The 14026-nt window shown below is 37.1% G+C and overlaps 1 protein-coding gene across 7 annotated transcripts; it reads left to right on the forward strand.

The window, feature by feature from the left end:
- Window positions 1-1778: 1778 nt before the first annotated feature.
- LOC103715312 (putative protein S-acyltransferase 7) lies at window positions 1779-12215 on the forward strand. Of its 7 annotated transcripts, XM_026807772.4 has the most exons (6): window positions 2121-2390; window positions 8121-8140; window positions 8231-8303; window positions 10082-10378; window positions 11018-11251; window positions 11348-12215. In XM_026807772.4, the coding sequence occupies exons 1-6, from the start codon at window positions 2259-2261 to the stop codon at window positions 11828-11830; spliced, it is 1239 nt and encodes a 412-aa protein (XP_026663573.4). In that variant the 5' UTR covers window positions 2121-2258; the 3' UTR covers window positions 11831-12215. The 7 variants fall into 7 exon arrangements, with proteins under 7 accessions (XP_088564662.2, XP_017700243.4, XP_026663575.4 ...); XM_088708536.2 differs by having other exon boundaries at window positions 1779-2390; window positions 8121-8303; window positions 10082-10369; XM_026807771.4 differs by having other exon boundaries at window positions 1987-2390; window positions 8121-8303.
- Window positions 12216-14026: the final 1811 nt, after the last annotated feature.

Genomic DNA, 14026 nt, shown 5'->3' on the forward strand with positions numbered 1-14026 from the left:
TTTGTCAAATGTATGTTTCTTGGCTATGATGAGGTTAGAGATGCATTAATCCTGAAACAATGAATATTTATATCTCTAGACATGTTTTTGATGAAAGCTCTTCTTGGTGGTCTTCTGATGGATCTTATTTCTCAGTAGCTGAGTTTAGATTAGTTTCTGCTGAGGACTGAGTATCTCAAAAAGATATTGTTTCCACAAAAAATGGTGAACCTTCTTCTTCAACTCAATAGTGAGAGTCTTCTTAAGCCTTGCCTACTTTGGATAAAAGTCTATAAAAAAACTAGACTACATGCCTTAAATTCTAAGGAAAATGAACATACTATAAGAGAATAAGAAGACATGAAATACATGAAGTTGAATATGAAGCTCCTGAGGATCCATCACCATTACAGAGAAGCAAGAGAAAGAAGAAAACAGCTGATAGGTATGGAGATTGGAATTATTCTTCCATTGCTTATTGTTATGCTTTTACTATTATTGATCAGCTAGAACCCACTTCATATGATTTGGCCAAAGGCATTGGTGTTTGGGAGGATGCCATGAAAGAAAAGATTTGAGCTCTTAAGAAGAATGAGACATGAAATTTGGTTTCTTTACCTAGTAGTGTTTCTACTATTTCTTGTAAGTGGGTTTATAAGGTAAAGAGGAAGAGTGATGGCACTATTGATTGTTACAAAGCTAGGCTTGTAGCAAGAGAATTTTCACAAAAGTATGGAGTTGATTTTAATGAGACCTTTGGCCTAGTTGCAAAATTAACTACTGTAAGAGTACTTATTTGCTTAGCAGCAAGCAAAAGTTGGTCGTTGTGGTAGATGGATGTCAAGAATGTTTTCTTATATGGTGATCTTGATAAGGATATTTATATGTTGCAAGCCTCCTAGTTTTGTTGACTCCTCTCATCTTGAGTTTTTTTGTAAATTTAGAAAAACTTTGTATGATCTCAAACAAGCGCCTGCTATTACATTGTCTTCTACATAGGCAAAGTATCATGCGACTTCGATAGCAGTTCAGGAGTTGACTTGGCCCACGAGGTTGCTTGATAATTTAGGTCAGGATATTATTCCTTGTTATTGTGACAATGAGAGTGCAATCTGATTGGTGAGGAATCCAGTATTTTATGTAAGGACAAAGCACATTAAAGTTCATCATCATTTTATTAGAAAAAAATTGCAGATAAAGAGGTTGATTTGCTTCTAGTTTCTACGAAGGACCGGCTAGTGGGTATCTTGATCAAAGAATTGGCGGCCGAGTGGTTTGAAGATTTGCACAACAAGCTTGGCATTGTCAGCAAAAACTTTACAATGACGGAAGTTTATAAATCATTGCTTATTCTTATCCTTTAGCAATGATAAAGTTTTATTTTTTAGTGGGTGATAGCTATTCTTATCCTTTAGTAGTTATCAAGTCTTATTTTTTAGTAGGTGTTGGTTTTTGAATTTGAGTAGGAATCAAACATTTCATCTCTATAAACTTTATTTAAACGACCTTTGGTGTATCTTTAGTGTGGCGTCGTGAGGAGTGAGAGAGTTCTTGGAGAGGAGTGAGAGAAAGTCTTTTCGTGGGGCTCATTTTTTTAATTTTTTCTTTCTTCTAATTAGTTTTTTTATATTGTTTGGTGTTTATTTTAGATCTTGAGCGGGCACGATCGATCTACTTCGCGTAATGTGCAATATGTACCATAATAATTGTGCATGTAACCAACTACAGCTAATCTAAGTCTCACTTATCAAGAATGTGTGGCTATGATATATAGTATGCAGAGCTCGGTGGTGCATGAAGTGGAGGGAATAATTTCTAGTGGGATATACTATAGATGTCTTCTTCGACAACGTAAGCTACTAGATGTGATTAGATTTTCAATATCTCCCCCTACATTTTTAAGACATCGTACCGGGAAAAGATTCGCCACATGGTTAAACCCCATTAATTTCATCTAAAAGACCGCAAGGAATTTATAGATGGGCCGGCTCTCCCCCTCCACACTTCACCTCGCACCGAATCTATACGCTAACCCCCCGGCTGCTCTTTCGATTCTCTTGTCGAAGAAAGGGAAAGCGCGCGGAGTTTGGGCGGCGGCGGCGGAGGAGGAGGAGGTGGAGGGTTATCGCCGGAGTCTGGGAGCGCCGAGACCGGGATCTGACGGTGAGCCGGCGGCTGGAGGGCATGGTGGGCAGAGAGCGGAAATCCTAGGAAAGATCCCTTCTTTTTCGTCATCTCTCTGCGGGTGCACTCGGGGAATCTAGGTTTTGCGGCGGGCGATGGAGCAGGAGGAGAGCCGCCGTCGAGGAGGAATGTACGTGGTCCCGCCTCCTCGGGGCCCGGGTCCCGCCGCCGTGGCCGCGGGGGACGACAAAGCGCCGAGGGTTTACGAGGTCTGGATGGCCAACAACGTAAGTGTTGATCTCTTCTCTGCTTTCTCCCTTGCTCTCTCTCTCTCTCTCTCTCTCTCTCTCTCTCTCTCTCTCTCTCTCTCTCTCTGTAGCAAACTTTTATTCATTTGCCAGTCTACATAGGGGCTGTTAGCAGGTTTCTATTACTGGAAAATTAGGGTTTTAATGTGGTATTCTTGTCACAGGGGACAAAGGGGAAGAAGTTAGGATTTTGGGATTTGATTCCCTCCTTTTATTGATTGCCTTTGTTTGGTACTTGTTGCATCGAGATGTATTGATGCCAAAATTTCAAAATATTCTTATTTGCTGCTGCAAAATAATGTTTGAAGGCTATTAAGAACCGACTTATATTTTTGTTAATCAGAAATTGTCAATAGAATTGGATCCTATCAGGTAAGGTGCTTTTGTTTGTACTTTTGTAGTTAGGTTGGATAAAAGAGATGAGAAGGGGGATTAGTAGGTTTAATAGTGAGTTACAGTAGTTTGATTGATTACGCAATTTGGAAAATTGATGTTGTGTGTCAATCTGATGGAGTGCTTTGTTTGTTTTTAGTTTATTGCAGCCAATTGCAACTTTTCTGAACCATCTGTTTTTGTATCTGTTTTTCATTTCTAGTGTAATACAAAGTTGTTGGTCTATAGCGTCATGATACTCTTCATAATTCAAGAATTATTAGAAAATTTTTTAACAACTAGAAATTTTTGTTACTTGGTCTATGACTAATACAAGTTATGAATTATGTAGTAATTTATATCTAGTGTTTAAATATGAGCAGGAAAAGGCTGTTTAAACATCAACTGGATTTTTTTTGGATATGGAGTACTCGGGAGAAGAGTTCGAGTTGTATTTGAAAATTAATATTTAAAGAGAGCTACAAAACTAGGAATGGCTCCCATTATTCGTTCTTTCATTGTTTTGAGTCCAAATGATTATTTTTTATGCTCTACAATTTGTAGGATTATATTCTGTTTTCAGCTCTTGAGCCCTGTGTTTATCCTTTTTTGTGTGAATCACAAGTTCATACCACATCTGATATGTGATCCTAATAGATCAAGATTGGCATTATAGCCAAAAAAAATAATTGAGCCTACGTCTTGTTAATATGGATAGGAAGTGCTGATCCAAAAGTGTGGCGGGCTAAAAATAGGGGTTCTATGAGATGATAGCATATCTCTTAGCAAGGTGGCTTGAGGTGATTGTGGTAGGTATTATGTCATTTAACAGCCCACACCCCCCCCCTCGCCTTCCTCGAGGTGGGTTTCTTATGTTGGAAATGTGTAAGAAGCATTATATGGATGTTTATGGTGGGTATAAGGCATGGAATTTGAAGGTTGACCGTACTAGTTTCTGATGGTAGTTTGGCTGAATAATATAGGAAGAATTACTAGATTTTCCAGTTGATTACCATGAGTCAATGACACAAAGGCGCAGGATTAGCTAGGCATCACCTTTTTTCTCTTTTCTTTTTCGCCGGGGGGTGGGGGGGGGGGGGGGGGTGGGGGGGGGGGTGGCTGCGGGTGGTGGAGGGAAGGGTGAGGTTTGGGTTGGTGGTTGCATGCACTTTTATGTATCAATCATGAAGTAAATACACAAATGGGCAATAAGAATTCTCACTTGATTGTATGAGGAAGCTATGGAAGAGAAAAGGCTATTGTTTTAGGTTGATTTTCTTTTTAATAGAAGTAGCTTTTTGGATATGAGCTCCCATTGTGAATATTGACTGGGATAAATTCATTGAAGGTGGATTCTTATTTTAAAATATTGTAATTCTAAATTTTATGTATTAGAAAGAAAAGAAAATAGCTTTATATAGCTATGCTTTGCTAGTGCAACTTCATTGTTGATTTTAGGGACATCTGACTAGAAAACTGGCATCAACAATTGTTGAACCAGAAATATGAAGAACAAGAACAAGGAATAAAGAAGAATCATAGAAGATTGGAGAATTCCTAAGTCAATATATGCTCAGATTTTTCCGTTCTCTCCATAAAAGCAAATATATGGTACAAGAGCCTTATAGAAAATTAGAGAGAGAGAGAGAGAGAGAGAGAGAGAGAGAGAGAGAGAGATCAGTGGAGGTAGTTTAAATTCACTAGGAAAGAGAGTTCTCAAGGCAAATGAGCAGCATCATTATTAGAAAACTGGGCGCGGGAGAGAGGGGGGGGGGGGGGAGTATGAGTTCACTAGGAAAAAGCATGCCCGAGGCAAATGAGTGGCATCATTATGGAAAGGGTATGTAAGTGCTTCCATTCTTCAGTACCTTAGTAGCACCAAGGCTGACTATGAGATGATGCCTATGGTTAAGCTTGACAGCCTGCTTGTGGCTGCCCTTGACTGGTTATGACACTTAAGCGGAGCTTTGCTATGAGCATGTTCCTTCAGTCTTCTCCTGCGACTTGGTAAGTGGGTCGAAGCTAGATTGTTACAGTTTTTAGAAACATTTGGTGTTGATCTCACATCATATGTGCATTTTGCAGAATGGAGGTAAAGCAGCCTGATACTCTTAACATAGAATGCATAGATCATTGGTAAAAGTTGTTCATGGTCATCACATCAACCTTTTCTGTAGTTCCTGCGCCCTTCCTTCCCTGCTGGAGGAAAGGGAAAAACACTGCCTCACTTTCCAAATTCTTTATAGGACCAACAGGTTAATGGAGGTGGTTTGAATGGACCGAGGGAGTGAGGGAGTTGAGAGGCTGTAGAAGGAAGGGGGTTGGGTTTGTTAGGTTTAAATGAAGGTATGTAGTGAGGGAAATTGAAGACTATGGGTTGACTGAGGGTGGTTGTGAACTGTGGCTTGGAATCAAGAAAGCTATCAATTCCATTTCCTTTTTTATCATTGTTACTTTTGGATTCACCAACAAGTTTGATGCTGTTTTGCTGGTCATATTGGATGTCTAACACTAACATTGAGGTGATCTTAGCAAAGTCGTCTTATAAAATACATTTCTTTATGGGCTCTATTATATTGTCCAATCTGTTTTTTCATTGATTTTTATAAAGTACGTCTGAGATACTCTTGTTATTAACTAAGAAGGCGGTTATCTGCTAATGATGTGGGGGGCCTTTATCTCTTATCAGGTTATCACATACTGTTTTGAAAAGTAATCTAAATCATAATAGTACATTGGCTGAATAATGATTGAAAGGTTGAGATCAGTCACGCTCCCCAATGTAATATATAACCCCCCCTCTGTATCAGATTCACTCTTCTTGAATGAATCATTTGTATAGTTATGCAAATAGAACTAAGAGGGAGTACTTTTGTTCTCCTTAAGCTCTTCTTTTTTTCTTCCCCTTTTGTACTTCCCTCCTATTTTCCTCCTTTTCCTTCTTTCTCCCTCACTTTTACTTTCCCTATCCAAAGCTTGATACAAGCATTTCTGCAACCAATCTTCCTCTATTTCTTGCAGATACATTGGTGGCCAGACATGGTAGAACCTGGCAATATCTATACTTATGCTATGAATTACTATTTTTTTCTCCTCTCTCCTATAGTTCTCTACTTCACATCTGCAACCTTAGCTCTTGCTTTCCCAAACTAATCTGTTTTCTTGCTGAGTTGTTGTTCTATTGATGTATCATACCATAGCAGCCTTTTGATCAAACCTATTTTTCATGTATCGATCACCTTAATTTGATCTTTAGAATTTGCAACTTCTCTATTTACTTTTTCTCCTAGTTCTTTCCATTAATGGAACGAATGATGAACGTTTGACTTGTGGAATAAATTACTGTAAACCTTATTGCTGAAAATCAGTGAGTTCCTTGCTATTTCTTTTGGTTTTTCACATCTGCTAATTGTAATTTTTTGCTCCTTTTTCTGGAAACATATGCTCCCAGAGACTAAGTGTTGACAAATAAATCTAGTTTAGGAGATGTCACCATTCACTAGTTTTTAATACTGCACAGTAGTTAAATTTTTCCCAATAAAAACTATTTAGAAGATGTCTTCTATCTCGAAGGGGCTTATTTTAGTGGCGTCTTGTTTAAGGTCAGGATTGCGGTGAGATGTTGGTGATGGAAGGACGATAGTTTTGTTACACTTTTAGTTGCTAACACTTCACTGGAGTCTCATTTTTCTAATCTTTCATTGATTGCATGGTATCTAATGGGCATGGGCATTTTGGCTAACCAATTTGGTAGACTAAAGGTTTAGGTTGTCTTTAGACTTAAATGAAATTGATGTAATATCAAGTTGGGGACCTGGTGAAATCACTTGAGGTGTTGGAAAAATAGTTTCACATAGACATTTTAGAAGGTTATGAGGTAGAATGATAATCTTTTATTTTCTACTTGTACTATTTTTGTACTACTTTTTTAATATAAGTTGGTTGCCGAAGGTCCGGCCGAGTAGGAATAATTTGAAAATTGGTAGCAACAAGCTTCTACTTTGCCTGTCATACCCCTTAGGGTTCTTGTTGGAAACCTGTCCTCCCACTTGCTTCCTAAAGAATCCTCTCCTCTCTTTTCTTTAAAAGATCCGCTTGCCCATGCCAGCACCCAAATCTGCTCTGCACTGAGTCAAACTTCTGGTAACTTGGATTTGGAAAACAAATGCTTTGAGAATCATAAAATTGTTACAAGAGAAAACTTGTTAGAAAGAGGAGAAATGATTTTTTTAATGTTTGATATCTACTTCCAACGAGGCTAGAGTCCAATGAGCAACTCTACTTTTTTTCAGAGACTTATGAAGTTACACTATAGTTATCTATTGAAACTCAAGGGTGGTCCAGAGTTTTATTTTTGTCCTCACAAGTCTGGAAACGCTTCAGTTTCAAGTGGAATTAAACAATAAGAAGACTTGATTACCTTGCAAATCCTCAGCCTATTCAAAAAGAAAGCTTCCTCAATCATCAATAATGTAAAAAGGTTCCTTGTATGGTATTGGATGGGTTTGACTTTAGGAGGGAGAAGGAAAAAGCCAACTGTGGTTAGAAGTATCTCGGGAGTTGTGTACTAAGACTCAATTGGTATAACTCATTGGGCAACTGTAGAAGAAGCAATTCTGTTGAATTAGACTTTGGAAGTTTTGTAGACTTGGTTTCTGTTTTATGTATTTGAAGTTTTTTTCCTTTTTTTATAAAGAAAAGTTTGTAGATGTTTCTGTTTTGGTCTATTTTGTTACCATGATGGTCATGTCCAGGTTCTCGATAGACAACAAATTATCGTATTTGCTGGATTGAATGGGCATAGATTCTACCTTTCTAAAAAGCCAGTTGGATGGGGATCGGAGCGAAACCTGAGTATCTGGGTAGTCCTTGAATTGACTTTACAACCCTAGGAGAAAAGCTACCAGAATATTTACGTATTTGCTGGATTGAATGGGCATAGATTCTACCTTTCTAAAAAGCCAGTTGGATGGGGATCAGAGCGAAACCTGAGTATTTGGGTAGTCCTTGAATTGACTTTACAACCCTAGGAGAAAATCTACCAGAATATTTATCACTTTTGTCACCTATCCACTTTATATCAAAGCTTGACATGTTATTTTGTTACCTCAATTTAAGAAAATCTTTTGCTTAGCTATTGTAACTATTCAAGGAATGCTCTTTCTTTAACTTGACTTTTGCATGCTCCAGTAGTTAAGCCTTAATAAAACTGATTTACTTTTGACTTTATAAAATTTGAGTATATCCATTTTCCTCCTCACCAGGACATGCAGCATATATTTACAGGGTTATTAATAGTGTATTCATCAGTAATGGGGTTGATCATTTGTTTTGCAGATTTTTTTTCTTAAAGGGAGGTTCGTCTTTGGGCCTGACGTGAGGTCATTGTTTCTCACAATATTCCTCATTGTTGCACCTATGTCAATTTTTTGTGTATTTGTCGGCAGAAAACTAATGGATGGTTTTTCTCATCATTTGGGAATATCGATAATGGTAGTAGCGGTTGCATTCACATTATATGTGAGTATCATTTTGTCATGTTTATATATTATGCTTTTTCTCCAAATTTTTGTTGAAGGTTTTATTTAGGCTTTACTTGCAAATAATCTCATAGTGGTATTTGATATTTAAGAAAAGGATTTTCCATATTATTCAGAAGTTGACTATTTTAAGTAAATCCTGTGCTTGTAACCGGAAAGCCTCAAGTTTTCTTTATGTACTGTGCTTGATTGTCTAAATTGCTGCTGTGTTTTAGATAAGTTAATGATATTCTCAGTACATCCTGAAATACTGGCAGAAAATGGATTCTGCATTACTACTATATTATTTATTCACATCCAGCAAATTGTTCATACTATTGCCATAATTTGTTTCATTCAGTTTTCCAGCTGCCTAAATTACTTGAAGTTAGTACTGAAAATATCAGTGTCAATTCTGTTCAAATGTGTTTATGGTGTTTTTAATGAAGACTTATTACAATAAATTTCAGGAGAAGCCTGTAAATATTCTTTTATATCTATATTTAGTTCTTCAGCTTTACTGAAAACAACTCTATGGGAATGACAAACGAGTTTATGTTTAAACATCTCTCAAATTGAATTCAGCCCAAGCATCCAAGATTGTCAGCAAGGAATCTTTGTGTCTTCTTCCTTGTTTTCCGATGGAAAAAAAAACCTGCAATCTGGTCCTTGCATAAATTTGAAAGTGCTTTGAAATTCCTTTTTGAGACAACTTATTTGAAGTAACAAAAGTTGTCATATGCTTGGCTTTTCATCTAAACCTGGATTCATCATGTCTTAAGATGCATGCCAGTGATGGAGTTGGAAATGGAACTTAGTTACTTCTTTGAGCCTCTCTCACCCATTGCCCCATGAGAAATGGTTGCTATGCTTGCTCGCCCATCTTGTGATTTTCACTTGTTTCATACAGTAGATATCCTAGTTAAATACCAGGTAAATAGCACAGTTTATTCTGCTCTACAAGATGGAAGTGGAAATAAAAAATTGTACTATTCTTCTGCTAAAATTTGGATTTTTTTAATGGAGTTTTTACCAACTACTTTGTCAATTGGAAAAAAAGAGGCCATTGTGACTTTCAAAACAACATGCCTTGTGTAACTGATGTTTCCTGATGTTGGTCATTTTTGCCTTTATTCCTATTGACTAACCCATATAGTCCCCGCAACAGATTACTTTAACTAACAGGCTTCTGAGTATTAACCTTATTGACTTGTTAGAATTTTTTGAGTTCATGCCCATATCTTCCTTCCAAGTTAAATATCTTGTTTACTATCTGGGATTTTCATGGCTTGTGAAATGCAAGTAATTGGTAGATCAAAATATGAATTATTTTGCCTCCCGTGAGCCCGGACTCAAATGTATCGAAGGAGCCATATATTTTATACTATGTTATATCATCAGTGACTATAATTTTAATCCCAGTTGTCACACCTTCCTCTATTTGGAAGAGGTTCTCGGTTCATGGGAGGTTCATCCCCAATATTTGGTTCTGGGTAATTTAATTCTGGTGGGTCTTCTCTTTTTTCTCCTACATATGCAATACTTTGACTGGATGTTTGCTGATGATTTCAAGATGAAATTAACATAAACTGAGGCGACTCTAGGTTAGTAATAAGACTCAGCTAAGTTTGAGTATCTAATAAAAAACTTCCTCCTCATTTTATTTGTAGATTGATTCTAATACACGATAATTTATTCAATGATGATATATTTTTGTGCTCAATGCTATAACCTATTGTTTTAAGGAAACAAAAATTTAATTCAGGCTATGTGTTTCAGGATATAACTCTTCTACTTCTCACATCTGGTAGAGATCCGGGTATAATACCTCGTAGTGCACATCCTCCGGAACCTGAAGACTATGCGGAACTAGGGGATGATGAAACTCCAGAGTTACGTTTACCTAGAATAAAAGAAGTTGTTGTCAATGGGGTCACTGTGAAGATCAAATACTGTGATACATGCATGCTCTATCGACCTCCTCGCTGTTCTCACTGCTCAATCTGCGATAACTGTGTGGAACGTTTCGACCACCACTGCCCATGGGTTGGGCAATGCGTAGGGCTTGTAAGTTTCGTAAGTTTTAGATATGAATACTTAAGCTCTATTGTCAATGTTGATATGGAATTTACCAGTATATGATAACTTTAGAATGGAATAATTGAGAATCTAAAAGATGGGAGAGAACTTGTAATATTGTGAATTTTTCCTTTCTATAGTCATCAGCTTATTTCTTTTGTTATTGTCCTAACGAGATTGGCTTTTTAGCTAGTCTAATGAGAACAGCTGGCAGCATAGCAGTTCAGATGGCATAAGTATAAAGTTATGCTAGTAGAACTACAGTCAAGTGTATGATTACTTTAGAATAGAAAAGGAGTAATTAGGAATTTATGAGACAGGAGATAACTTGCAATATTGTAATTATATCCTTCCTGTAGTTATATGAACGTCATCAATATATACTTGGTTGGTGTTTTTCTCTTTCTATTGTCCTAGCGAGGTCAGCTTTTAAACTAGTCTAATGAAGACAACTGTATTATAGATGGCCTGAATGTAAAAAATTATGCTCATAGCATTACAGATCCATTTTGGCTATCCTTTGGCTACTAACCTCATGAGCTTTTTACAGCTTGTTATTTTCGCTGGCTTGATCCAGTGCTATACCTTCTTATTGTCATATTGCTAATCACTGATCTATTTTATGTTTTGATGCAGCGAAACTACCGATTCTTTTATATGTTTGTCTTCTCAACAACTCTACTCTGCTTGTATGTTTTCGGCTTCTGCTGGGTATATATAATTAGAATCAAGAATGCTGAGCAAACATCTATCTGGAGGGCAATGATCAAAACTCCAGCTTCCATTGTTTTGATAATCTACACTTTTGTATGCGTGTGGTTTGTTGGCGGTCTGTCTGTCTTCCATCTGTATCTCATTAGTACAAACCAGGTATTGATTTGCCTTCCAAGAATTCCCTTGTAAAGACATTTTTGTCAGGAACATCTTTTTCTTAATTTTTTGCTAATTTGTTCTCTTTCTTTGTAGACTACATATGAGAACTTCAGAAAACATTATGATCAGCGAGATAACCCATACAACAGAGGAGTAGTTGCGAATTTCAAAGAAATTTTCTTCACAAGCATTCCTCCTTCAAAGAATAAATTCCGGGCAAGAGCACCACTCCAACGGGGATTACAGACAAGATCACCGAGCGGAGGTTTTATTAGTCCAAACATGGGGAAGTTGGTAGGCGATCTTGAGATGGGCAGGAAGCCTGTGACATGGGATGAAGCAACGACTGGGATGGATGTTAATGATTTGCAAGCAGGTTTGAGTGACACCAACATTTTGGATGACAAGAATGGTGGGTTTGGTGATGTATCCCCTGATTTAAGCAGGGAGGTCCTCCCAACAGAGAGGTTCGAAGGGCGTGCAGCATTCCACCCAAGGCGGCCGAGTTGGGGACGTAGAAGTGGAAGCTGGGAGATGTCACCGGAAGTATTGGCTCGGGCAGCTCGAGATGGGTAATCGGATCGGGCAAGTAGAAATCGGTGAGGTTTCTGTACAGAGACACGAATCAGAAGGCAGCAATCTAATGCAAGCGGATGCGCAGCTGAGAGGGCAGGACTGATGCTTCACATGTTAGTCTTTGTTGTACTCGTGTGCAGTTGGGGAAGGAGTACAGATTGTATTCTGCATGGATACCGTGTGTCGATATGATCCTTTCATGTTGTTTGTTTTCTTTTTCCTTTTCTTTGCTTCTTGCAGCTTGTGTGATGGTTTGATTTGTTGAGGCATTGATTTTCAGGACTGGACTCTTGTTTGGTTGGGTGGGATGTGTGTCTGTATATATACATACTGATGGAGTGGTAATTCTAGAAAAATAATAATGAAAAACATGTATTGTTTGATCTGGATCTCATTTTAGTTGAGTATCATGATCTTTTTTAAGTTGTGACCTTGTTGCAAGGCACCTATTTTGAGTCAATTTACATTCACCCCGTCTATTTTATCTCCTCAAATTGTACCACCAAAGTAAAATAAAAGGAGCGATTGCACAATAAGTCTAAATTGTAGCTATGGAGGCTGGTATCTTGCCATCCGATGCTCCTTGTAGTAAATCCCCAATAATTCAAATTTTTAGGGTTTTTTTTTCCTTGGTAAAGACGGTTTTGCATTAAAAATATACTTAATTATTGATTTTGTAAGAAAGAAATTGGATTTCTTTCTTTTTTTATTTGCTACATATGCGCATATGGATTTGTGGTAACTTGATGTGCGTCGCCTATGTCCTGCTTAGATCAAGGAAAAAATTGTCTAGAAACCTTTAAATATGCATTTTTTACCAAAAAATCCAACTTTTCTTTTTTGCAAAATCGGTTATCGGGTGGGTTTTTGTGCAAAATTTATTTTTAGAAATTATGTTGTATACGCCGTACCAGTCTGAACCGGATAGTATAGACGTATCGTACCAATTTAGTACTGGTATTCGATACGAATAGCATACCGATTCGGTACTGGTATCCGGTACGAGCAACGTACCGAATGTCAGTACGTTAAAAATCTTCATATCATATCGATACTGTGCTAGTATGGCACTGGTACGGAGTCGGGTATCAAAACGGCGAACTTTAATCATAAAATTATCATGTGAAAACAAAAATTTTTACAATTTTAATTTTACTTTTGAGTGTTTTCATTGTTTATTAGGAGATGTTATTGCATGGCTCTTCCTTTTTAAGTGACATGCTTAGTTACCACAATCTATGCATCCCTATAACGAACATGGCAACAAATGCTCTTGCACGGCTCGATGAATATGAGGCGCCTTTTTATTTTGACGCTGTTATTGAATAAATACGTCCATGTTGATTCTTTCCATCAAAAAGTCTTCCTGATACACAGTTCTTTTTTTTTTTCCTAAGGGAAAACGATCACACGGCAGCTAAATCTTATATTATAAACATTGACAGCTGATGTAATGACAACTCATCAGATAATCTTAGTGGATGAGTTAGCCACGTCCATCACAGATGCCACGATGTTGGTGTTTCAGTAAATTCAATACTCAAAAAATAGGATAATTTTTGAGAGAGAAAATAGGACAAATTATTACTGAGTTGATCATACATAAACTCAAAATCTTGAGTAGCCTATAACTTAATCCTGAGTTCTTTGTTACTTTAATTTAATAAATGATGCTTTTGGTTTTTATTGTCTTAATGAAATTTAATGGGTGACTGTCTTTTTTTTTTAAAAAAAAATGAAGTGGTTTTGAAATAACCATGTTCAAGTTAGCTATCAAAACCATGTCTTCTAAGTCTTTAGATTTTAAACTCAAGTGATATTGCATCAGTCACATCAATCTAGATATTGATCAAAGGATTATAAAATTGATTTAACACCATGATAGCAGATTTAATTTCAAGCCCCAAATCTGTATTTATGTAATAGGAGGAGTACGGTGATCAAGTTCTAATTACATCGGGTGTAATTTATACTTTTTTGAATTAGATGATGGAGCTTCGCATCGATGATTTGAGTTGTCGGATTTGACATATCTTTTTTAAATTACTTTTATATCAAAAATTCTATAGCATATGTATAAAGTGGTCAAAAATTGGATAGTCCAAATAGCATGAGAAAAATCATTTGATACGTAGGCTAGAGGTCTTCACATCACATAATTTTTGATATATAAGTAGTTTAGAGGTGGTAAATCAT

This window comes from Phoenix dactylifera, chromosome 12 (assembly GCF_051530095.1).
Source record: "Phoenix dactylifera cultivar Ajwa chromosome 12, Ajwa_hap1_PhDact_Kaust_v1.1, whole genome shotgun sequence".
NCBI lineage: Eukaryota > Viridiplantae > Streptophyta > Magnoliopsida > Arecales > Arecaceae > Phoenix > Phoenix dactylifera.